We start from the raw sequence: 25,759 nt of genomic DNA, 5'->3' as shown, positions 1-25,759 counted from the left end.
TTCCGATAGTGCTCCTAAAATAGAAAATCTACTTGTGGTGGCAGATGTTTTTACCGTGGCAGGCTGCCACACATAAATGAATGTGTGATCACATGATTCATATTACTGCAGATCTGCTGTTAATCTAACTTGGCTGTTGCTTATGTGCAACACTTTTTAGTGTCCCTTGGACACAAGTTTCTGTTGTGAGTCCCTTGCAGCGCCTTTTCTAATTTCTGCATGTGTCAAATTAATGTTTTTGTGTCATCAAATTGATGTTTGTACATCGTCAAGCTGGTGAATGTTCTTTAAATGCTGTACATGTTGTCAAGTTGGTGAAGATGTTTCTTCATATTGTGTTGTGTCTATCTGCAGTGCACTGAGCTCACAGGGCCGCAGTAATTATCAGTCAAAAGGACTCAAAAGTAGATTGTTTGATGACATACAGCGGTGGACTGGAGTTCCAAATGCTGCTGTGGCACTTATCAATGAGAAAAGCATCATGGCAAACATATACTTTGACTAACACTGTATTTGTCTTACTAGGCTTGGGGGTTTTGCTTGATATTTTTTTGTGTGTTGCCATGACAACAGAATACGATTTCCTCATTTGATGCGCAAGTGTTCACTTTCCAGTCAGTGACAGAAACACCACAGAAAATGACCCCCTTCACAATCCAAGTGTTCCCACTTACCAACTGGCTTCCTTTCTCTCCCCCACAAATTCTCTGACAATCTCCGCTGTCTGATACAAATGGCTCTCTATTTAATAACATAGCGACTGCCTGCTACAGGCCTTCGTTACCCAGACAACTAATGACAAGAATCAGAGGGAGAGACGGGACTGACAGGAGGACAATGGTCACGAAGTAACTGGGAAACATAACTATTTACAGTGTGTAACTTGTGAATACGGTGTAATCTACACTTGTCACATACATGGGAGAGCAAAAACTAAACATTTAAAATTTTACACAAACAGCCACTAACAGTTTTGTGCTACTACGAATACCAAATATGACATGTATAATGATGAGCTGCTGTGTCCAGGTACATTTGTTTCTAATACAGCAGGAAAGACACTGACGTTTGGAGAAAAGAGAAAAAAAAAAAAAAGGCACTATGCTCTCGAGCAGCTCCTTCATTAAAACTGTCATCAGGCTTTATCATGAGCACTTGAGCGAGGAACGGCATTTTAATAGTCAGTAGCTCGAGCTATTGCAGCACTTGAGCTGCACTTATACTGAGCCTCCAGGGTTTTGGAATATATTTCTGATGTAGCGCTTGTTTTCTCACTTTAAAGTCAACACCCATCAAAATTAATTGTGTTTTATAAAATTCACAGCTGTATTTGAGTTGACCGGATATGTTTTTATTGCTTTGGTCAACTTGATTATGTTCAGTGTTCCTTCATTTATATCTGTAGATTCCCTGAGTGAAGACTCAAGTAGCGCTGCTCAGGCAGTCAAAATTAGTAAAAGTCAAATTTGGTTCTCATTTTAAAAAAACAGCGTGTGGCTGAGAAATCTGCGAGGAGGTACTCATGACAGGAAACATCAGTGTCTACGAGACCCCTACCTTTAAGACAGCTTGATAAAGCTCCAGCAGTGAAATGATAAAATAGCACACTAAATCCAAAATACCATCCTTTATTCTATTACCCCATTCTCTCCATCTATTGTTTTCCCAGATGTTTCAGGCTGGGTAGAGATGTAAAAGCATTTCAAAGCCCTCAACTGGAAAATGTTCATCTGCATTTTGCATATTTAAAGCGTTCAAAATCAACATAATCACGCTGAGAGTACTGCGTCCCCGACTCCTACGTAAAACATTTCCAATTTCACGCTATGTACCCATCTTTGGATAGTGAATAATTTTCATTATCCCAGAAGGTGGGAAACGTAATTCTCTTCATCAATCCTTTCAAAAGAGGGGATAATGAAGATTGAATGTGTAGGTGAGGACAGCAGTATTTGTGTCTGTGCTGCTGCATTATTCTGCTGTTCAAACTGTCCGACACTGGAATGGCCAAACAAGATAAACTCCCTGCTTCTAAATAACGGCTCCACTGCAGGCCTTCAATATCTACATGTGTTTAATCAAGCACCAGTTAATTAGCAATTACCATGGACAAACAAGGACAACTGGAGAGGTAAACAGAAAATAAATAACACTGTGAAATTTAGCGATCATCAACAACAACAGTATTCTTCTGCACGGTGCTGCTTTAAATATATCACATTTAACTTTAAGTGTTTTATTCTTAAGGTCTTCACATGTAAACATCTTCAACACTCTGCATCCACTTGGCTGCTCAGAGGAGACGCATCTATAAAATGTTGCTCTGGCTGAAGCAACCTTGCATGTACACTTCAGTCAAGCAGAAACAGCTGCTTGCCAGGGGGCATTTCTGGCTGAGCCCTCCCACATTGTGAGCAGTCTTTTAATGGGTTCTTGACCTTAGTAATCACAGAGGACGACTGTGGCCGATGTGGACTTAAGACCAATTGACCTGATGCAAAATCCGGCAATAATGTCAACCACCAATTAATCTGCGGCGCTCGCAAACAACCCTTTTCCCCTCGGTCCTGTGATGAGCATATCTCCGTGCTATTGAATAACAACAACCAAGGGTGCACATTTGTGAATTGTGCTGCCTTCTAATGGTACTCGTAAGCTTGCGGTTACAGCATGGGAAGTAGTGTACACAATATATACTTGTTGTTCAAGTGTTTAAGTTGTGAGGAGACCGCTGCTAGGCGATGGCAACATGGATGCCAAAAGAAGCCACCGAAGCTAACAATTTAGCACCTGAGTGGGTAACATAATTCAGGAAATGCAAAGGACAGAGGAAAAACACAAGGCTGTGGGAAATGTGAACAGACATATGACTACGAATTCCGAATACGAATTCATTCGAATTCGAATTCATTCCTTAGACATGAGATTACTAAGAACAACCCTATATGACTGAATTACAAAATATCAACTTATTATCCACCAGAAAATGAACTTCCATGTCATCCACAATTTCTTAAAATGTCAAAGAGATTGTGAATACCACAAGAGGGAAGCATTCATACGGACTCTTCTCCAGAACGCAGTAAACACAACCCCATTTGAAGGCAGCACTGGTTTCAGCCAAGACATCTCTCTTTATGAGTAATGCTGAAGGTCACCGTGCATAAAATAAACAAGAGTCTAAACTGTCTAAGGCTGGATAATATACCACCAAACTAAATATCTCTGGGTTTTGGGCTGATGGTCGAACCAAACAAGCAATTTGAAGATGTAACGTTCCACTTTAGGGAAGATTTTTGACCAATTTTATGTGACAGACAAATCAGAAATAATGAACATAGTTCTCCTAAAAGTTCCTCTCCGGGCATTAACTCCTAAAAATGCACGGGTGTTCATTAAAATTACATATTTAAAGTTTTCTTTCAATTAAAAAAATGGCCTAGATGCGAGTGTATACCTTTGCTTCATTTAGTTTGGGTGGATCAATTAATATCCAAATTGGTCCCCATCTCTATCTCTATCCAGAAAGGTCATTAGTTGGCAAGATTTCATTGGTCACTTCATCGCAGAAAAACAAAACACAAACAAACGTGAAACTCTATTAGGAGCTGCGCCTTGTCAAAATAAATCAAACTTATATGACTGGACCATGTGAGAATTTAATTTGAAAGGACAGACACAGGAAGTGGCCACACTCAGCAGTCAGACAGGAGTCGGGCTAATTTCCAGGGCTGGTACCTGCGGTTATTCCACAGGCTAGTTAATAACATGTTGGGCAGGAAATCCAAAGTGTGGGATCATTTTGAGAAGGTGAAGGACGAACCCAAGGTGATATGTAAACTCATCTTCATTGGTCGACTACAAACATGACGTATCATCTGACACATGGAAGTAGCTACATGCCCATTAGCCACTTAGCACAATCATTACTGCTTTGCCGACAGTGTCATTAACAGGCGGCTCGCTCAGTGTGTGACGTGCACTTGTAGATAAAATATAGGCCTATATTAATGAAGGTTCATTAATACGGTTTTGTATTTTTCTGTAATGTAGCACAGTGTTAACAATGTTACTGATACTATTCTTTCTCACACCTTCAACTCAAACCATTGTGTTGCCCCGCCCAAAATATATCATTTAATAATTAGGTTAATATCGTAAACATGCGGGCGAGAAGTCGACTAATGGCCCTAAATGATGACTATTGATCGACAAGGAAAATTCTTAGTCGGGGGGCAGCCTTACTGGTTTGATATCATTAGCCTTCAGCTTGACTACATTATCAAGCAGCTAATGATGTGCTGCTAATGTAAACCTTCCTATCAGTGGTAAGCTGCAGTTCCAAGGCAGAAATACTCAGCCATGGTGTTGACCACTTATTTTACTCGGTATGTCTCATAGCATATAAAAAGAACATATGGATGTGTCAACGAGTTTAAAAACTTGATCTTCACGACTGTAAAGCCTTAAGTCAAGTGCATTATTGGCTGACAGTCGCATAAATATTAAAATGTTCTGGGTGATAAAATAAATTTTAAAAAAACTCAAGTATTTAACACTACTGAAACATTCAGAGTTTCTGACCTGTGAGATAAAGACTGAGTACAAAAAAGTAGAACTATGTAGACACAAGGACACAACATGTTTACCAGTAAAATATTACACAACCCAACAGAAGAGCACCACAAGCCTTAGTCTCGGACATAAACTCAAAAACAGACGATTATTAGCTTCACGAAGCAGCAGTTGAAGCATGCCTATTGTACCGATGTTAGTGTGTTGACCCCCAGCAGACGGGGCAGAAATGAATGAATGAATGAATGAATTTGGAACAAAGGTAATAGATGTGTGTCATCAAAACCAAACTTACTGGGATCATCCAGTTGGCTAGGTCTCCATGTTTTGACACCTGCATGGCTCCCAGCATTGTCAGGTTGATGTGACCCCTGAAGAGAATGACACAATAGAAGAAGACAGCTGTCAACTTCAGAGTCACTTCATCTTATGAACTCACTCGTGAAGTCCACTCACCAACAGAAAAAGCATATATTTTTGCTACATTTACCCTGTTTGTTTGTGACAAGACAAACAATGCAAACACAACACACACACACACTTGACGATAGGATGGATTCTCACAAACAAATGTCTTCACTATAGCAGAATTTGTTATCAGTAAAACGCTGGTATTTTCATGTATTTTCTAACGACTGTATCTTCTTAGAACTAATCTGTTTCTATAATATAATTTGTATTTTGCATAATTTGTTTCTGCTGGTTTTAAGGTCTTATCTGCTCCAGCCGCCACATTAAATGCCTGTTACATATAAATGCACTGTATTATCAGAATAAATTAAAGCCTGATTCTGTGGGCAAGTTATTTATTTCCTTTTTTTCCTGTTTCTCCTAAAAAAAAAGGAGTCCAAAGTCCAAAGTGAGGAATCCAACAGTCCATATAGAGCAGGTAGGAGCATTGTTATGATGCTTAAGTTGCAAAGATTTAAACCAGGACCTATGGCACTGCTGTCTACAGTAAACTTGTAAGTATCCTAAAGGAATATTTCCCCCAACAATAACATAGTTTGTGTAATAATTAGGGCCTGCCCCCGACTAAGAATTTTCCGAGTCAACAAATAGTCGTCACCGCATGTTTATGATGTTAATATATTATTAAATGATATATTTTGGGCGGGGCAACACAATGGTTAGAGTTGAAAGTGTGAGAAAGAATAGTATCAGTAACATTGTTAACACTGTGCTACATTACTGAGAAATACAAAACCGTACTAATGAACCTTCATTAATATAGGCCTATATTTTATCTACAAGTGCACGTCACACACTGAGCGAGCCGCCTGTTAATGACGCTGTCAGCAAAGCAGTAATGATTGTGTTAAGTGGCTAATGGGCATGTAGCTACTGACATGTTTCAGATGATATGTCATGTTTGTAGTCGACCAATGAAGATGAGTTTACATATCACTTGGGTTCGTCCTTCACCTTCTCAAAATGATCCCACACTTTGGATTTCTTGCCCGACATGTTATTAACTAGCCTGTGGAATAACCACAGGTACCAGCCCTGGAAATTAACATGACTCCTGTCTGACTGCTGAGCGTGGTCACTTCCTGTGTCTGTCCTTTCAAATTAAATTCCCACATGATCCAGTCATATAAGTTTTGATTTATTTTGACAAGGCGCAGCTCCTAATAGAGTTTCACGTTTGTTTGTTTTTTCTGTGACTAAGCGACCAATGAAATCTTGCCGACTAATGACCTTTCTGGTCGACTAACATTTGGTCGACTATTAGGGGGCAGCCCTAGTATTAATCACTCACCTCTTGTATTCATGAAGAAAACTTCATAGTAAATGGCGAATCCAAAAATGGTAAAAGGCCTGATGAATTGGAATAAAAGGGGCCCATAAAGCAAACCTATATGTAAACCTTCCATAAACTCAAACACAACTCATGAACCAATTCAAGGTAACATGTGGTGAGAAACTGATATACAAATGATCATTCTTTGGGTGAAGCATTCCTTTAATTTCCTTATTATTTCTCCATTGAATGTGGCAACACTTAACAGGTGTGAGGCCAAATACAACACTTAAGAAGACTAAGCAGTGATTAAGGTTTGTGATAAAGACATACAAGTCTAAATGTAATCCCAATACAAGATGTAGCTGGGGTGGTATTTGAGGCAAGATGGCTCACAATCCACCATATGTTGCGTTATTCTTTCTCAGCATCTCTGGGCTCTTAACTGTGGTCACACACCAGCAGACACAGACACCAATGCACACCACACACCTGGTTCCGTTTGGTCTCTGCCAATGTGGCTGGACAGCGCTATTTATGAGCACTATTGGATTTCCACTGGGTGGACAAACAGAAGTGATGCTGCAGGGTGTGCGGGTGGGCAATCTCAGACAGCTGGCAAATCAATAAGAACCAGGGACCTTGGGAATATTGGCAAGGCTGCTGTCTAGTTGTGCTGGTGACAGTGGCTGTTTGTTAATATCCAGTGTCGATGTCCTGTGGTCAAATCCAATGATTCTACCTGGCTTATGGTGCAGGTGAAAAACTATTGAATTAAGGGGAAATTTGCTGAGAAAATATTAACAGGTGTGTTGTTGTTTTGTTTTTCTCACAAACTGAACTGCAAAGTTCAAAGAAGTGACTTGTAGGATTAATGAACTGTGCAAACCCAGAAAAGTCGGACACATCTAACTTTGAGTCAGCAAATACATTCTCAAAGCTTATGTGTTATAGCCTTACCCCCGGATCATGGCAAATGACTCATCGCTGGAGAAATAGGCAGCCCCTGGGAGCACAGTGACAGTCTCCTTCCCTGCAGAACACACATATGACATCACTCTTTTTCTTTTTAACCAAACAAAACACTGGGATTCATTTGTCAAAGCGAAGTTAACAACACATTTATCTAAAAGCAACACAGTTTACAGAGATAATTTAAAGAAATACACAAAATCAGTGAATGGATAACTGAAAAAAATGTGCATCAACTAAGTATTGATTGAAACCAGAGGTGTCAGATGTTAATATCACTTTAAAAATGCATTTGAATAAAATATTAAATGATTTTTAAAGAGAATCTATTTTATTTAGCATTTTTAGTGTGTGTATAATTAAGGAAATCAGGAAAAGAGAAGTCCTGTTTTAGCTGAAAAGCTCTTTTAATCCATTCTTAATTTTATCAGGCTTATGTTTTCACATCTTTTTATCTATTAAGAACATGAATTTATCATTGGGGATATTGATTAGGAGGATGACCCTCACCAGCGTTAATCAGGTCTGCATCCACTTCATCCTCAGTGGGGTACGGGCCCTATGCACAGAGAGATACACATGAATGTGCGCACAGGCGGGCAGCCACACATACACTCACACATGCCTCATCAGCCATGATCTTTCAAGGGAGGGACAGACACAATCACATTTCTGTGATTTGATGAGACATTGATTTTCTCTGTGCTCAACAAAGGGAGCAGTCCTTTTGAGGAGAGGAGAGGAGAGGAGAGGAGAGGAGAGGAGAGGAGAGGTATCTCTTAAACCCGGCACTCGTAATTAAAAGAAACATTGACAAATAAGGCATTAGCATAGGCGCCTACATTCTCCTGTCAACACAGCTGATTGGAAAGTCACTCCATAGCAGCAGCAGCAGCAGCAGCAGCCTTTGTTGAAAGGCTCAGCCAGCAAATAATGATTTTGAGAAAGAAAAATGTATGAGAAAGTGTCAAACTGCCACAATCTGTTACATAACAAAACCCAGCATATTTTAACTGAGGGCCCAAACTAGGAGTGATACTGCTCAAATGAGTGGCTATTCATCTTGCTACATGCTGAGAGCACAATTCATTTAAAAAAACGTTTACTGCTGCTTTAAACGAGCGTCTACACACAGGACAGAAAATATGCTGCTACTCATTATCTTGTTTCGTTGAGAATAAAAGTGCTGAAGCCTGAGTGGGAAGAAAGCTCTTTGTAGGAGTCTTACCAGTCCCAGAATTCCATTTTCACTTTGGAGGTGTACTGTGATGTCTGGCTTTATGAAGTTGCTGGCCAGCATGGGAATACCAATACCGAGGTTGGCTGATTGGTTCTTTGTTAAGGATGGTGACTATTACATTTGAAATCCTGCAGTGGAGTTCAGATATTAAAGGGACAGTTCCCCCAAAATAAAAAAAACATATTTTTCCTGTTACTTGTAGTGCTGTTTATCAGTTTAGATTGTTTTGGTGCGAGTTGCAGAGTGTTGGAGGTATCGGCTGTAGCGATGTCTGCCTTCTCTTGAATTTAATGTAACTAGATGGCGCTCAGCTTGTGATGCTCAGAGCTTAAAAAAATACATTTGGAAAAACTCAACAGCAATGTCTCGTTCCAGAAATCATGACCTGGTTACTCAAGATAATCCACAGACCTTGTTGTGAGCAGTTTCATGTAGGAACTACTTTCTGTTTGTGCAACATCCGTCTACCGTATCCCTGCGCAGAAGGAGGTGTGCATCTACTGCTAGCTCACATAGCACCACTGAGCAAGCTAACAGTACAGCACAACTGTTTCCTTCTGTGCGGTGAGACGGTTGCTGGGTGTAGTTCAGTAGACAGAAAATAGTTCCTACATGAAACTGCTCACAACAAGGTCTGTGGATTATCTTCAGTAACCAGGTTGCGATTCCTGGAAAGAGACATTGCTGTTGAATTTTTGAAATTAATTTCATATAGGAACCATTTTCATTCTACTGAACTACACCCATCAACCGAATCACCACGCACAAGGAGGCGTGCATCACTCATGGATGAGAGACTGATTGTCACAGCACAAGATGTACACATTAATGACATCCAGGTGTCCTCCTCAGCTGAGCTGTACTGTTAGCTTGCTCGGTGGTGCTAGGTGAGCTAGCAGTAGATGCACACCTCCTTCTGTGCAGGGATACAGTTAGCAGGTGTAGTTCAGTAGACAGAAAAGAGTTCCTAAATGAATGTACTCACAACAAGAACTGTGGTTTATCTTGAGTAATTAGGTCATGATTTCTGGAAAGAGACATTGCTGTTGAGTTTTTCAAAGGTGTTTTTTTGGCACTTTGAACACCACAAGTTGAGAGCCATCTAGTTCCATTATATTCTAGAGAAGGCAGACATCTCTACGGCCATATCTTTAACTCTCAGCAACTCAAACCAAAACAATGTAGACTGATAAACTGCACTACAGATAAAAGGAAAAATATGTATTTTTTGACTCTGGGGTGAACTGTCCTTTTAAGATGAAGAGAAACATACAGTATCATGTTGAAAGCTGCTTTGACAGAAAACCATACACTGCTCAACCACATTGGCGTCTTTGGGTGCTCATCATAACAGTTGTGTTGTGTGAATAAGTTTGAAAGATTTGTTGTGTGAAAAATGCTCATACACACAGATTTATGAAGTCTTAATATTTCCAGGACACCAAATATGTCATGCTGAATTATAGGGCACTGTGAATAAGTCCACAAATCACTGAGTGCTTAATCACAGATCAGCCACTCAAAAACCGAGGGCTGCTTTCATGGGGCAGGACAAATGCCATCACAATAACATGCAAAATAGAAATGCTGACAAAAACAGTATGTGCTTAATTTGCCGGTGCAATCAGCTGCCGCAAGGGCTGTAACTGTTCATTATGTGTGGTGAAAAGACAGGAAGGCACAGCTTTCTCATTTTCTGTGGCTATTGACCAACATTTGTTTTGGTTTTACTTGTGGTAAAACCAAAGCAAAAAATGTGATTTTGCATTTTGCTCACTGCTTGTATTCACTTAAAAAGGATACCATACATCCCATCCTCAAACTCCAGAGCAGCCCGGCGAATGATCCGTTCCCGAACAATATCAGAGTCCTTCTTTGGTTTGGGCTTCTCTTCTTGGCTTTTTTTTACCGTGCGTTTCTGGAACCATACAGAGATATATGAGGAGCAGGGAGACAGCATGTTGAGAGGCTATTTCTGGGTGAGTACAAGGACACACATGGATACGAGCTTGCATGTGTGTTTCTGAACAATGATGGAAATGCAAAGCCCTGCTACAATGGCTTGCTCAGAAAGGCTTTCACTCTACTGTATTGTTACAAGATTAATCATTCTGGTATTAATTTAGCCAATTGTGGACTAGAGCACGATTTTCAATAAAGTGACTCTCACATAATGACATAATCCACAAACTATAGAGAGAATGGATATGTATGTATAATCTCTTCATTCATTTCAGGCTCTCAAAGGCCTCGTTTTGTACCTCGATCCTTTTTTCGTAGCCGTCTCCCTTGACGACCCTGTGGACATAGATGCTGGGTATGTGGATGTCCTCTTCGGCAAAGGTCCCAACGTCCACCACCTCCTCCACCTACACAGAGACACAAAGTGATGAGCTCCACCTTCACCTGAGCAATGTCTCACCATCGCTGAGATTAAAGTTCAGATAAGGAAACCACGCACTGATGGAACTGTGCTACCAGAAAATAACCTCTGCCCACCCAGCTATGAAATTTAACAGATTACCTGATAAAGACCAGAAAAGGTTTTGCCATTTAGTCTGAAGAAATAACTTTTTGGGTAAATTTTAAAAGGCGAAAAAAGGACTGGGAAAGCTTAACCATTACTTACAGCAGACGTTTGGCTTACCATTTGGTTGATTAAATCCTAAATTGAGCTGCAATCAGCAGTGAGGGTGACGCACGAGTAAATATGTTCTCACAGGTTTAAAAATTCTGCTACCGTCATGTCTTTCACGGGGAAGACAGGGGAATATATTTGTGGGAGAATGTGTTGCGTTTATTCATTTAAACAACTCCCCGCCGAGTCCATTGAAAGCTGTTTGTGTGCCCAAAGCCAGCTTGGCGGACTAAAAACAGAAGAGGATCATCTGACAAACCATGCCCAGGGAACATAGCTTGATCCTGGGATCAAAGGCGATGGAGAGAAGGGGTTTGTGGAGGAGACTGTTTCGGCGTTGGGAGGGATTTCGGTCTAACCAAACACAGAGGTCAAAAGAAACAGTTTTTACTCCTCTATACGGAAAACAATGTTTATCTTCATATCTTTATTTTTAGGTATTTCACAAGACTCTTTTACACAGCTCAGCTTGGTTTTTGGATCTCAGTGGAGCTGCTATAACATTGGCCACTTATATAGTCTACCCTCATAACACTTAAATCACATTTAATATGGCAGCATATTATGAAAGGTATGTGTCTCGGATATCTACCAAACAATATATTCCTGACTTTGCGGCAGAAGTGCACCACCTTTACATAGCAAGAGAAAAAGAGTGTACATAAGGGGTTATTTCTGTCTGACTAACAAGACACAAATGGAAATGGCTATTGATTTAAGCAGAGTTGGGTCAACATGACTGGGATACAAATCCCAGAACAAACGCACCTGCTCCCTCCTCCTTAGGTAACATTAGGAACTGCTATAAACTGAGCCTACAGCTTCCACTTAAACAGGTGTCCAGGGTCGGCTGTACAGCATGTGTGGGCTCGGCGCAGTTTTTCTGCCCAGTTTAGCCTCCTCTCGCTCCTAAAACTCATATGTCATGTTCGTATTTACATAATAAACATAGTAGCCCCTGAGATTTTAAGCCAATATGAGACTCAAACTAATCTGGGAAGGGATAGTGGGCATTCTTTTTAGTGGACTGAGTTTCCTTTATCAAATAAGAGAGACTCAAGAGGGAGGAGGCGCAATTTCTTCCATCCTGAGTATCCAAGAGGGGAAAGCACTTGAAACAACACAAAATTAAAAAGGGAAAGAAAAAAAAAAAAGAGTGCAACCCAAGCACCGGAGTTATCATCACATCTTTAGGGAGCAAAAGGGGACTTAACCATGACAACATCATTCTCACCCTCACCCTCCCTTTTTACGTTTCCGTGCTTCACTCCTGCGCGGCTCAGAGTGTAACCTACTTATTCCATTTACATGAGGGGCAAGCAGCCGTTCAAAGCAAATTGAATTGAATCTCTCCTTATCTCCACTTCCTCCCTCAGCACTCAGCGCTGACTGAGAGGAGTCAATGGCTAAGAGTGGATCCCATCTTAGCGTTGTCATGGATACGCAGGCTTTGGTCTGTGGCGAGCTCGGGCCACTCAGGGCTGTGGAGTGATTTTAGACTCTTTTTCTGGCACCATTGGTCGGGTTATGGTGATTCTCTGATGCTCCGCAGTGAAAACGAGGCCGTGCGAGATGAGATTGGTAGCGCGAGAGAATTGATACAGCAGTCCCACACATCCACCCACATCTTTCTCTGGGGGCTCGATCTGTCTTTTGTGAGAGTGATGATTTCCATAGACGTCTTCATCAAGCAAGACTGAGCTCATCACATTAAGAAACAGTTACAGTGATGAAACAGGCAAGACTGGCGGGGGGTTAGGGAGTCACTGCAAATATTTGGTGGGATGAATTTCAAGACTGCAGCTGAATTCATTTAATTAACAGCATCAGTACCCAATTTTGTCCCCTCTATCATAAAATGTCAAACAGTGTGTCCATCAAAAACTAACAACAACAACAAAATCACACTTCCAGGATAGCTTTCTCCATGTCCGTTGCTGGTCTACACAAATGCAACCAAACCACATATTCAGCTGGGTTTTCAATTAGCCTTCCAAAGCTAAGTCACAGCACAATAACAAGCTCATACAATTTAAATGTGCTGTGTACATAAAAAAGCCCCCCGTTCCTTTCATCTAGGTGATATGTCCCGCCTGCACCGGTGCTCAGATGCAGTTCAGACAGGAGGTTCAACGGACGGGGATGGATAAAGCATTAAAATAAAATAATAAAAAACACACAAGAATTAGCACACAGGCGCACGCACAAACGAGCAGGTGTGTGGAGTGAGCAGACTGGTGCACGCATAGACACACACATTGATATTCCTGTATCTGTAAAACGATTTTCACATCAATGAGAGCTGAGCAAGGCATGAAGTGAGCTGGCAGGAGGATAGAGGGAATCAAAGTGCCCTCGGGGGACACAACAAGCCTTTTTTCGAGGGTTTGTGCTTTTTTAGGCTGTGAGCTTTGTCAAATCTTGTTAATCTCAAACTGATTAAATCACAATGCTACCAGATTCCTAGAATAAACCACCAGCAGTGGTGCTGCACACAGTGTTTTCTCTACAGTTATTAAACAATGCTGGAAATGCGCTACGCTTATCACTGATGTTTGCTCAGCCAAAATAAAAACAAACAGTTACAGTTAGACCACATTTCTAAGTACATGGAACTAAAACCAATTATGATCGGTAGATGGAAAAACACCAGCATGCTTTCGGGCAGGAATTCAGATGCACAACCTTTCAGTACCAAACACACTGAGTGGTCTGAGGTATTAATTTGAGCTGATCACACTCACAGTGACCATCTGGCCTACGTGACAATCTTCAAATGAACAAACAGGACCAAGTGTTTGTGTCTTAAGATTGTATGCACATTATAATCCTATTAATTTAAGCAAATTGTTAGTAAGCTTACAGCTTCTAGAGGCTACTGTTTTCATTACATCCCTGATTACAAAGGCAATGGGCTGAATGAATGAGGAACATTGGTAATTTCACACTTTTAAGAGCATTCCTAGATAAAAAAAAAAGGTGGTGCCGAAGGAGAATTTTGTTGTTTCACCAAAAACATTTAAATTTTTTACTCAGGTGATCATTGATACCCACATTACACAATTAAAATGAGATCATTTATTATCGGCATCTTGTGCACAAACAACTTCAATATCCAGGGCATGTAATGACATTATATTTACCAAGCAAATTTTTGCTCCCTAGAACTTATTTTTTTATTTTCTAATTGAACACATTGTAAGCTCTTCAAATTTGTGTGCAAGTGGAGATCTGGCCTGCTGGTGGTAGCAACGGTTGTTGCAAGTGTCACAAAAGTCAAATATTTATTTTCTAAAAAGGACTATGAATATTTACATAAAATTTTATTTCAATCTAGCCAGTGGATTTTTGACTATTTCACTGGGGGAACTGACATCACTACTCCAGGCCCATTCACACCAAACAGACATCAAAGAACTAGTAGTGACAAAGGCTGATTGTTGCGATGTCTTGTGTCGCCTGTGTCTCGGCCAAAGCGTTGCACCTGAACACACCGCAAAGACCACAGCCATGGCCAACGGCCATCTAGGTACATTCGGCACCTGCGAAAGAGGAAACAACTCTCCGTACTAGTAAGCGTTGGTAGTCTGTATTCGTCATTCAAAAAGGGAAAGTGGAAGACCAACAGGACGGATTCAAGAAGCTAGTTAGCCAGTTAGCACATTAACAACACAAGCTAATGTTGAAAGAACAAAGTATATTTACCATGTGCTCGTGAACAATAAACAATGACAAATTGTTTCTGCTAACAAGCTCAATGTCTAAGAAATAATCTTACCTAATATAAAATATAACAAGTTTGTTTTTATCTCACACCCTCTGACTTTAGCCATTTGTTTACTTGCCTCACTTTCGCTTCTCTTCTTGTGCAATAGGCTCTGTGCACCAGCTCCACTACTTCCTGAAAGGAAGTAGGCATGAGTATTTCCTGTCCTATACTATTGGATTAAGTGATTAATCAGGTGTGTGCTGGGTGTACCGCACACCTGATAAATCACTCCAGGAAGTAGTGGAGCTGGTGCACAGAGCCTATTAAGCGGAACTGCCAATAAGAGTGATATCATCCACAGACGGGCTCTGCCATCTCCAGCACCAATTCAACGTGCTATGTCAGTCATTTAAAAGCAGATAAGAGATGACTAGTGCCAATGGTGCGGGACATGCTGCAAAAACTAGGGTGACAGAAGCTCACTGACAGCCCAACAATAACCAACAGCCTACCCCTGGCTTGGTGTGTCAGGGCCTTTGGGCTCTACCACTAATAGGGCACAAATTTTACTTAGACGGAGTTAATACATTTATTTAACTGACAAAAATCATAAAAAAATTAATAAATCTGCGTAATTTCTGAGTATTGTCAATTTCAAGTGCCATTTTTCAAATCTTAAATCTGATTCATATAACACCTTGACAAACCCAGATATTACAGCCTGTAAAAGCTTCACTGGCTAATACTTTAATTGCAGACCTACCTGAGCACATTATCCATCATGTCTGTGTTTTGTTTGTGTGCGCGTCCGTGCGCGTACCGAGATGCGACAGTCAGGAGAGAGAGATGGTGTGGCTACGGGCAACAGAGCATGAGGATGACAGCGACACCACACTCTCATTACCCTGTGTATTTATAGCCTCTCTATCTTCCTCCCAGTGTGCGTACGTGTGTGTTTGTGTATGTGGGCACTTGGCCACGCTCTGCTGCCACTTTCGGGGCTCAGCTCCGGCTCTATCCTCTAACCCAGAATACTGACAACATGAGCAATCTGTTTCCTCTCAGTGGAAACTTGCCTCGCCTATGACAGCCTTTATGGTATCCAGAAAATGAGAGACAGCCAGCCAATGCAAACCCTGACAACATTAGAGGAACTAAAAATACATTTTTTTCAAATGACACATACTGCACACCAAAGGACATTGTATCATAAGGATTTCAGACTCCGGTCCCTGCTGAAATAGTGATGTTTACATTTCAAAGGACACACAAGCCTCCGTGTAATGTGCTTCAGATTCAGATGATAGGCAGTCATCAGGGAACTTTGAACTTATCGTCAGAGCGTATCACATGCAAATTTGCCATTTCAAACATTCAGATTTTGCATATGTTCGGCAAATCTGTCATCCCCTTCTACTGGCTCCCATCATCTCTTTTTATCTCTACTCTCCCCTTTTCTGCCTCTCTGTTCAACCACCCATACAGAGACCTACAGTACAGTTGATTATTAAACATTATTAAACAGCCTTACAGTCTGTCACCGGCTTTAGTGTTAGCCATCAGTAAATGTCAGCATACACATGAATTTAAGTGTTTTCAAAACACAGCCTACTCTTACACAAGTCAATGCCATCACCAAAGATGCTCAGTGGGGTTTCATGAATTGGAGCAATTCATTTGGGAACATTTCTTTTGGCGATGCAGATGGGCAAACACCGCCAGCGATCTCCATAAAAAGGTAAGCTCTAAGATACACTACTTACAAAATATCAATTAGCTTTTTTGTTCAGCTCAACATGGGACTACATCTTCAAAAAGCTCAAATTAATGCAGAAGAGGCTTAACCTGAGCAGCTGCAAACCCACAGACTACACTCAGTCGACTGCTTTAATCAGTCGCCAATATGGATTTAATTGAATTTACTCTACGTGCACAAATTTATGCACCAATGCCAAAACAGAAATGCACAGACAAATAGACGACCTAGATTTTGTTTCAGAGAATTGACAAGTGAATTCATGTTATCTGGTTTTGTAACTCTGCTAACATTATCAAGTCTTTGGCTTCCTGGAGTTCATTCATGAGCGCACCTCTTAGGCATGTGCACTTGTTATAAGGCTACTCTAAATGAATTTCATTGTCCTCCATCACTATCAAGTTTGCTGATTCATAGACTGATGTGTAGTCTTGCATTTCAAGATAGTCTCTGTTAAATGGATATGTAGGTAACAGTATCAATGCTACCAGTGTCATTGTGATGCATTTTCTTTCCTTACATGCATACAAATGAGCATGGGGTGGGTGGGGGGGGGGATGTCAAAGGCTTTTATACCCATCTGTCCATTGTTATTACAGCAATTTGCCGTGGTTGTAGCCTGGCCAGCACTGCAATTACCACCATTTGCTCTGGACAGGTTTCAGCTCAAAGTCAAAAAAGTGACACTACACTGAGGACAACTTTCTTGCTGTCACATATAGTATGTCACAAATGAGGACCAGTATGAGTAATGAGGACTTGTTACTATAATGTGCAATAAGGATTTTTATATGAATTTGGATTTAAAGCACATATGAATTATATTAAGTAAAAACTACACTGTGGTGGTGATCCAAAGAAGACCAGAACCAGGATCACAACACCCTTCCCAATAACGTGAGCAAAATACAGACACAAATGATGACATTCATTGCACATCTTACGGACACAAAAGCTAATTCGCAAACCTCTTTAGGCAGGAAATGATGGGAAAAATGAGTGGATTCATAATTATTTGCCAACAGTAGCTTGAGTAATGGAATTAGTCAAGGGCACAAGTCAAGAATAAGGCAAGAAAAACTCAGCAAGGCATAGTAAGTGCTGCAAAATGGCATGAAAAATGTGGGCTGTGATAAATAATTAAAATTCCAGCAGGGAGCAAACAAGGCATTACATGCCATGGTGATAACAACTATCATTCCAAGGCCAAACACTGAAGTAAAAGAACAACTAAAAACATGACCTACCTCCACAGAGTTTAGGCTCCCAATTCATGAAACTGAGATTGCTTTTTGTTTGGTTTGTTGCTAATGTGTAGGTCTTTTGTTGCTATTTTTGTTTTCACACAAATGTACAGTGGAAGGGTGAGGCTGAAACCCCAGGGGAAGGAGGTCATTTATATCTAATTAGACCTCTAGCTTGGTTAAAAGAACAAAACACACTGACAAATACATCCAATCAATTCATGCATGCATGACTGGTTCGTGCACACCGACACCCACGCCGCTACATCGCATTGCCGCAGTAACAGAATACAGTTGAGTCATTTACTGTGACTGATGGTTGAACAACAGCAAAAAACCACTGCTTTGATTCAGTCTCTGGTGTATTGTATCCCACAATGCAATAGGGGCCTTTCACTGTAACTGCGATAAGGGAATAACTGGACCAGCTGGATACCGTGGAACATTCAACAATTGAATAGCAGGGTTTGGTTGCCTAGTAACCATGGCAGGAGCTGGTGATGATCTGGTAATTTTCAAAGTGCTTTTGTGTTATCTCGACACCCTTCCTGCCTCTTGGAGTTTAGATTCAGTGCAAAAATAGTAGACTCATGTTTCAGGATTTGGACGGAGACTACTATGTTGCGCCAGTGGCCCTTGACCTGAGGGGATGAGGCTGTAGTGAAGGGTACCGTCGAAGTTTAATCTGTTATTAATGGCTCTTGTATAAGAAGGGCTTAGCATGATGTAATGTCTATTAAAATTCATCTTTTTCCCCAGAATTTGCCATTAATGGTCTACAGAAGTAGAGTCACTAGGTTGCATATAAACATGTCTGATGAGGCTTTAGTGCATTACATTTTTCTAAATTCCCTGAGCCTTATGCTGTGTTTACACTACAAGCGACACAGCAACAGGCTGATGCCAGACACTTGTCGCTCCAATGACATGGTGAAGCATTAACTGATCATATGTTTTTGTTTCTAGCTGTGGCACTGTGTTATTTAGCTTAGTTAGCTAATGCCTTGCTATCTTTATGTACATTGCAGTGCACACAGAGATGCAATGGGGCTGTGAAATATGATGTTAAAATGGGGCTCAGATATTGATCAAAAACAGATATTTTTTGGATCAAATCACAGGTGCTTTGTGGCAAGTAGCAGACACATACAAGCCTGTGACGAGTTAACTACATTATGGGGTGTTGAAGCAACATTTTACTGGCAACTTGGTGATAGGTAATGTAGCTGGTCACTCATAGTGTGAACACAGCATGAGAAGGAGTAGTTGCTCAGAATTCAAATTAAAATGGATATATAAAGCAGGGGTGCACTAGTACTGACATCGGATAACTGAACTGGGCATTGGTAATGATGTGGCCCATGTATTTAATTCAATTATGTTTATGTCTGATTACATGTGTGTGTAACACATCATTCGTCAGCACAGCAGCGTGCCAGTAGATCACATCAGTAGGTGTGTCCACATAGCATTTTTTTCTGAGTGCTTCTGTTTTCATTTGTTCCCAATGAGGAGAGAGCGTTTGAGGCCGCATGCAGCCACCTAGAGAAAAAGTGTAGCGCCTGTCTTTTTCTAGAGCGCTTCAGCTTTTTGTGTAGCCGCTCCAAAGCGCTTAAAGTTGAAAATCTCTAAATTTCTCAAAGGGGCTCTGGTGTTGCCACTGCCGCTAGTTTAGCTACTGACTTTGCAAAGCTATATACAACTTTCACAAACTATCACAGCAAAGACAGAAAAGCCTATTCATGAGAGCAGATCAGCTGGACACTGAATGTTGCTGGTGAGTGTTGTGCTTTTATCACGTTTGTGCGTGTTGTAAGCTTGTTAACTGTGTAGTTAACCCCCTGTCATAGCGTTATGTTAGCTGTAGAAACAAAACCCACATTTAGTGCGTCATTAAAAAAAAAAATGCCTAAGGAGCTCTTTATAAATAAATAAATAAATTATGAAGCGCCGGGATGAATTGCTCCACAGCGCCCTGCCCCCACTTCTCTGTCAAAAAAAAAAAAAAAAAAACGCTGGACACACGTTTTTGTGTTCACATTTTATGCAGTTGCATTATTTTGTATTTTCAATTCCTGTACACATTTTGAGCAACCTATTGCTGCATTTAAAAAGGTTTACACTTAAACTGCACTTCCCGTTAATTCTGAAGATTTTTGACCAAGTTGCTAGTGCACAATTTATTATTTTAATAATAAATAATTAAGTAAATTATATCTACCATTATGTATTATACTGTATGTATTATATTTATTACATTTTGTTTTACACTTTGTATGCTCTGATGAAGGTCGAATAGACCAAAAGCTCAACAATAAAGTGAAACACTGCACAGAAATCTTTTTCTACCTATTCTGCTTACATTGTGTTTTACAAAGTTAGAGAAAGCAATGTTTATGTCAATCCTGATGTTGCCTTAAACACAGTCACCTCCACTCCACACAGTGATGCATATAGCTTATTAATTAAACACTGCTATCAGATCAGTACTCAGTATCAGCCGATACCCATATCCAAGGTTTCTTATTGGTATTGGAACTACATCCCCAATATTAAGCATGTATGTCAAATAGTTACAATACTGCTGCACACACTCAGTGTGAGTGAGGAACTTGCAGATTTACTGAAATACTTTGACTGGAAACTGTCACTCACTCTGCAAGTTATGAGTTCAAGCACCTGTAGTACAAACAACCATCAGAGAGGAGAGGGTTGGCTAAACAAAATTTGATTCAAGAGGCTAATGGGCACCAGCTCCTGCCATGTGTCAAGGGGAAACTCATCAGTGTTTATGTAACTCATTTTGACACACTTCAATGTGGTGATAACCCATGACCAGATATCACAGTGATAAGGAGATCTGAGGGCTTCATTGACTGAACTTTATAAAATCCACCTAGCTGTTCTGGCCATCTAAGTTGCTGCTCTTTGTTTGAAACTGACAAGTGCATATTATTCTACCCAATTTTCCCAGGCCCTGGTCAGTCTCCTGCCACAATGTCCTGACATTTTTTTGCCCTTTGATAACAATTAATTGCTCAGCCCCTGAACAGCTTGATCTTAGCTGGCTGTGTGTAGGCCACAGAGAGAGAAATCTGGTCGAGCAGACGAGACGCTTACTGTGTGACACGATTGTCAGAGAGCACGCCGCACAGTGGCCTGAGCTGGCAAGCTGAGCAGTGAGTTCGATGAATAGCTTCAAAAACACCTGACTCTGTCTGTTGGTTCCTCTCCCGGTCTTAAGCAGTGCACCAAGACAGCAGGGTCAATATTGACAGCGTATCACCAGATTTATGACCGAGCACAGGCTGGATTCTAAAGATAAATTTATTTTCAGAGGGATGGTAATTGCTCCGGTATCAGAGATAAAAGGATCTTAATGGGTATTGCAATACAAGCCTATCATTTTATTGTCACCAATAAGGAGTCTTGTCATAGATAATGTTCATGTTACCCGCACTGCCATAAAAGAGGCACCATAAAAAACATGGCGGATACAATCTGACAAATCACCTGATGGTACGATAAGAGTGTTCAGTCAGATATAATGGGATATCAACTACTTTAAGATGCCTAATGAATGTCATTTCATTTTGAATGTGGTATTTTCCTGTATGTATTTTACATTCGGATACATGTTTATTATTTTGTACTAGGAATTGGAAGTTTATCAGAAATCCTGTTTCAGTTTTTTGACGTTATACTTTCAAAAAGCAGGTAACATTAATAACCACAGAATGTGAAGAAGACAGTGAGTGCGTTTACACTCACATGCATAACCCATGTATGAGTGGGTTTTTGGCGTAACTTGTTGACATGTTTGAGCAGGTAAACATCATACCAGATAAAACCATAACACATTAGTGAGAGGCCCGAAAATGCTCCCTGGAGCACACAAAAGAAACCGGGATACTATTGCCTGTATCGCGTTATCACGGTTATCGAGAGCCACTGACTATCTGCGCTAGTGAGACCTTAACCAAGTGGCGTAACAGAAACACAAACAATGGCGGCAGCAACGGAAGCACCTCACTTCTGGAGTGATGACGAAACCAGGTTTACTTTTGGTAACAAAAAAAAGGCTGCGTATCTTCATCCACTGCACCCCTGTCCTACACGGTGGTAGCAACAGTGACAGTGACAGGCTGACTCCAGTGTGGAGGACAGGGTTACGAGAGCAGAGTAGCTGCTGTCACGAATAACGTTAGCTCGGTATGAAGTGCGTGTGCGGTTGAGACAGAAAGAGAGACGATGGTTGGCGCTCAAAAAGTACAGCGTAGGGCAAACAGAGCAGAGAAGAAATTAGCAGTTGTTAAGTTGTCGTAAATATACAGTAGGTTGGTTTGGTTTTGTAAATTACTACTTGTAAATTACTAGTATTTCTCCTGGGCGCCTCCCGCTCGAGGTGTTTCGGGCACGTCCAACTGGTAGGAGGCCCCCGGGCAGACCCAGAACACACTGCAAGGATTACATATCTCATCTGGACTGGGAACACCTTGGGATCCCCCAGGAGGAGCTGGAAAGTGGTGTTGGGGTGAGGGACATCTGGGGTGCTTTGCTTGGTCTGCTGCCCCTGCGACCTGGACCCGGATAAGCAGATGAAAATGGATGGATGGATGGATTTCTCTCTGCACATGTAAATGCCGTATCCCAAATATCATAACCGGGATCTGTCTGAAAGGTCTACTTGTTATTGGAACATCGTGACGTGAAAAAGGAATGAAATGCAAAATCTTCCAACACTAGGCTAAAACAGTCTGGTTTTAGTGCCAGCAAGGAACATTAAATTACATCCAAAATGGATTCATTTTACTTTAGATGCAAATTCGGAGCTTTCCTTCTCCAAAATAAGATGATCTGTGTCAGGGTCTGCAATGTGTTTTGGGTAAGTGATTCAGACATTAATTCTTTTCATGAACAGGCAATTTATACTAACATTTCTTTTGGCTCCACACCTCCATTAAAAGGCTGAATATGCTGTGTCCTTGCTTGAAAAATAAAACAATTATTTCAAAATACAAAAGAGTCTGCAGAGGCTATTTGTGTTTCTAACTTTCCTCAGTCCTAGTTAACTGAAATAAGTCAGGTGCATCCTGGAAGCTTGTGATACTGCGGGATCTAAATCTTGCTTTCAACTTGTTGTGTCATTCCCCCTCTCTCTCCTCCCTATCATTCCTGCCACTCTCCACTGTATGCAAGTAGAAATGCCACAAAAACAATCTTAGAAATGCACCTGGGAATTGGAAGAGGGAAAAAAAAACACTTCTGGTGCTCAGTCCAAATGCAGCTTGGGTCTCTAAACCCATTAAACAATTGTTTCATCCTCTCCACTCACCAGAAATACCTTGAGCAGATGATTCTGGGTGCACAAAGGTGGTAGCAGGCGGTTCAATACTAAATCCAACCAATTATGCTTGCATCTCATAAAGCAGCCCTCTAAGCAAAGCTGCATTATCATTCATGTCACTACAGTCTACATCACAACTCCAGCGGACGTCACACAGGCACATTTCTTGGTGGCATCGCTGCTGTCAGAGCGACGAGTCTCATTATGCCTTTAGAAGGGAATTGGACAGTTTCTTTTATACCATACAGCTATACAGCATATATCTCTGCATAATTTACTAATATCCATCACTGGCATCATGGGTGTTGTCACCACACACACAAAACAGCTCAGAATACCATCTTAAACTCATTAAATAACTCTGCCATTTACCACTATAAACAAATTTTAAGCGATCGATCGACTACAGCCTTCACAATGGCTCTAAAGTGAGAAAATTTACTCCCTCTATTTGTTCCCAGACATTTCTAATCAACAGAAGACTAAATCTCAGGTCCAGCGACCGTGGAATAATTGAAAATGTGCTTTGTGGAGCCCGGTTAGATTTACGAGAGATCCTTCTCCACCGATTTATTTTCACAAAAGCTCCGACATTTTATGGTTTTCCACGGACACATGCAGTTTTTCTCTCCCTGCTGCTCTCTGAATCAAACGGTGCCTATATGGGAGGTGTGAAGCTGTTTGTGTGTTGGAGGGGTGGAGAAGGAGACACACACACACACACACACACACACACACACACTGTATACACAGAGACAGAGAGAGAGAGAGAGAGAGAGACAGAGAGAGAAGAGTGATCACATTTCTAGACAATCCGATGCCAGACAGGTGGGCAACCAGACAGATAGAATGACACTACATGTATCAGATAGCGGGACGTTCTCAATTCATTTTTGGCCGCACAGATTGAGGCTGAGATCTTTAAACTTCAAGTCTATTAATACCATTTGAGGTCTGGCGGCTATATTCAGATGAATAAACTATCCTCAGTTCAAGGTGACCTTTTTAGTCCACAAGCATCAAACACCTGGCCTTCCACCTGCGAGATGCCCATCTCACATTTCTGCTTCTGACCTTGAGTATAAAAGAAACAAATAGCTTTTTTCTCTGACATGTCCTTTGAGGGTGGTTAGACCGCATCTATTTGATGATGGCTGTGTTCTGCTGCTCTATTGCTATTTAAATGTCAAATGGCAGTTTTATTTAGCCTATTTCATAGTCTATGGTTAAACATAATTAAGGTTATTTGTAGATGTAGATGGTGTGGCGATTGTAGTCAGTTCAAAGACAAAATCACACATTCACGCTCCAGGAGGCGCTGGAGTCTAATTTAGGACTTTTATACCATGATATGTGGAGTATATGTAGATGTGTTTCACAGTTGTTATTTGTATTTGTACATTATTTACTTTACTTGAAAATGAAAGTCTACAAAATGCATGAAAACCTTTAAAAGGAAAGCTAAAGTCGAGGTTCAGAGACAGCGACCTCACTGATAGATGTGTGTCAGCAGACGTGTTCCAAGCGGACACCAGATTTACAAGCAAATTGTTGTGTTCTTGGAAATGCATACCTCGACTATGGTGGTCTTGGCTGCCTTGCACATGGGCTGGTTGAAGTTCCTGGCTGTTTTCCTGACAGAGAGGAGTGATATGAAAACAAATATGAAATAATATTTCTTCCAAAATCAGGGATATGCAAGTAAACTCCAGAAATGTCTGTGTAACATCCAATATCTGTTACTGAGTATAGCTTGTTGGTCTACTGGACGACGCTGCCCTCTTGTGGAGAAAGACTGTCCTACAACTACTAATTTCCATCATTCACATTCACCAGGTTGGTGCAAATTACCTTGATGCTAGATGGAGGGTCAACACTTACTTAGATTGTGTTATAGCTAATGAGGGCATCCATCAACAGGTCTAATTGGTGATTGAACTGGAACTAAATCTGTAATCACCAGTCATGATCCTGACCCTATCCTCAAATTAGTGTGCTGTCTAAATAAGTCAAGACGTATAAACTAATATAAACAAACAGCAGAAACCCAGGGTGATTAAGACTAGTCTAGTGTGCCACGAGGCAGGAAGAACCTGAATCATATTTTTTCATTACTAGATAAACACTGGTATCGCCATAACACAACAGGTCTGTACTACTAATGTGTGACCAATATTTATTACTGTTTGGTGCAACATGATCCAAAACACTTTGCAACACTTAACCACACTATTTGCGGTGGAAATGCTAGGGTCTAGGTACCATGTCTGAAGGGTTACTTCTGGTTCCAAAGGTACCATACCGAAAGGTGGAAACGGGGCTAAACTGTTTTTATTCCATTTCATCATTTACCTGAAAATAATGTTTCCAGCTCTGTCGGCTTTCCACGCTTTGACCAATGCAAAGTCTCCGGTGATGGCCTTTTCCATGACATAGTGCCTGCCATTGAACTCCCTCACCTATACAATGACAACACAGTTCAAAGAGTGAGCGGCGCTGGATGCAGTTGAGGATGAACATGGTGATCTGTTTTA

At 40.9% G+C, this 25,759-nt stretch overlaps 1 protein-coding gene across 1 annotated transcript in view; it reads right to left on the bottom strand.

Annotated features, from left to right (window-relative positions):
* Positions 1–25,759, bottom strand: part of oxct1a (3-oxoacid CoA transferase 1a) — a 62,021-nt gene that overhangs the window by 24,303 nt on the left and 11,959 nt on the right. The window contains exons 6-13 of the mRNA XM_033619347.2: positions 25,578–25,684; positions 24,799–24,859; positions 10,793–10,900; positions 10,335–10,449; positions 8,520–8,614; positions 7,802–7,850; positions 7,280–7,352; positions 4,871–4,946 (exon numbers count right to left, since the gene is read on the bottom strand). Coding sequence (XP_033475238.1) covers positions 4,871–4,946; positions 7,280–7,352; positions 7,802–7,850; positions 8,520–8,614; positions 10,335–10,449; positions 10,793–10,900; positions 24,799–24,859; positions 25,578–25,684 — 684 coding nt within the window. The remainder of the gene's footprint in view (positions 1–4,870; positions 4,947–7,279; positions 7,353–7,801; positions 7,851–8,519; positions 8,615–10,334; positions 10,450–10,792; positions 10,901–24,798; positions 24,860–25,577; positions 25,685–25,759) is intronic.

Source organism: Epinephelus lanceolatus, chromosome 9 (genome assembly GCF_041903045.1).
Source record: "Epinephelus lanceolatus isolate andai-2023 chromosome 9, ASM4190304v1, whole genome shotgun sequence".
NCBI classification, from domain to species: domain Eukaryota; kingdom Metazoa; phylum Chordata; class Actinopteri; order Perciformes; family Serranidae; genus Epinephelus; species Epinephelus lanceolatus.
The sequence above is the reverse complement of the archived record's forward strand: the minus strand, read 5'-3'. Positions and strand labels throughout refer to the sequence as shown.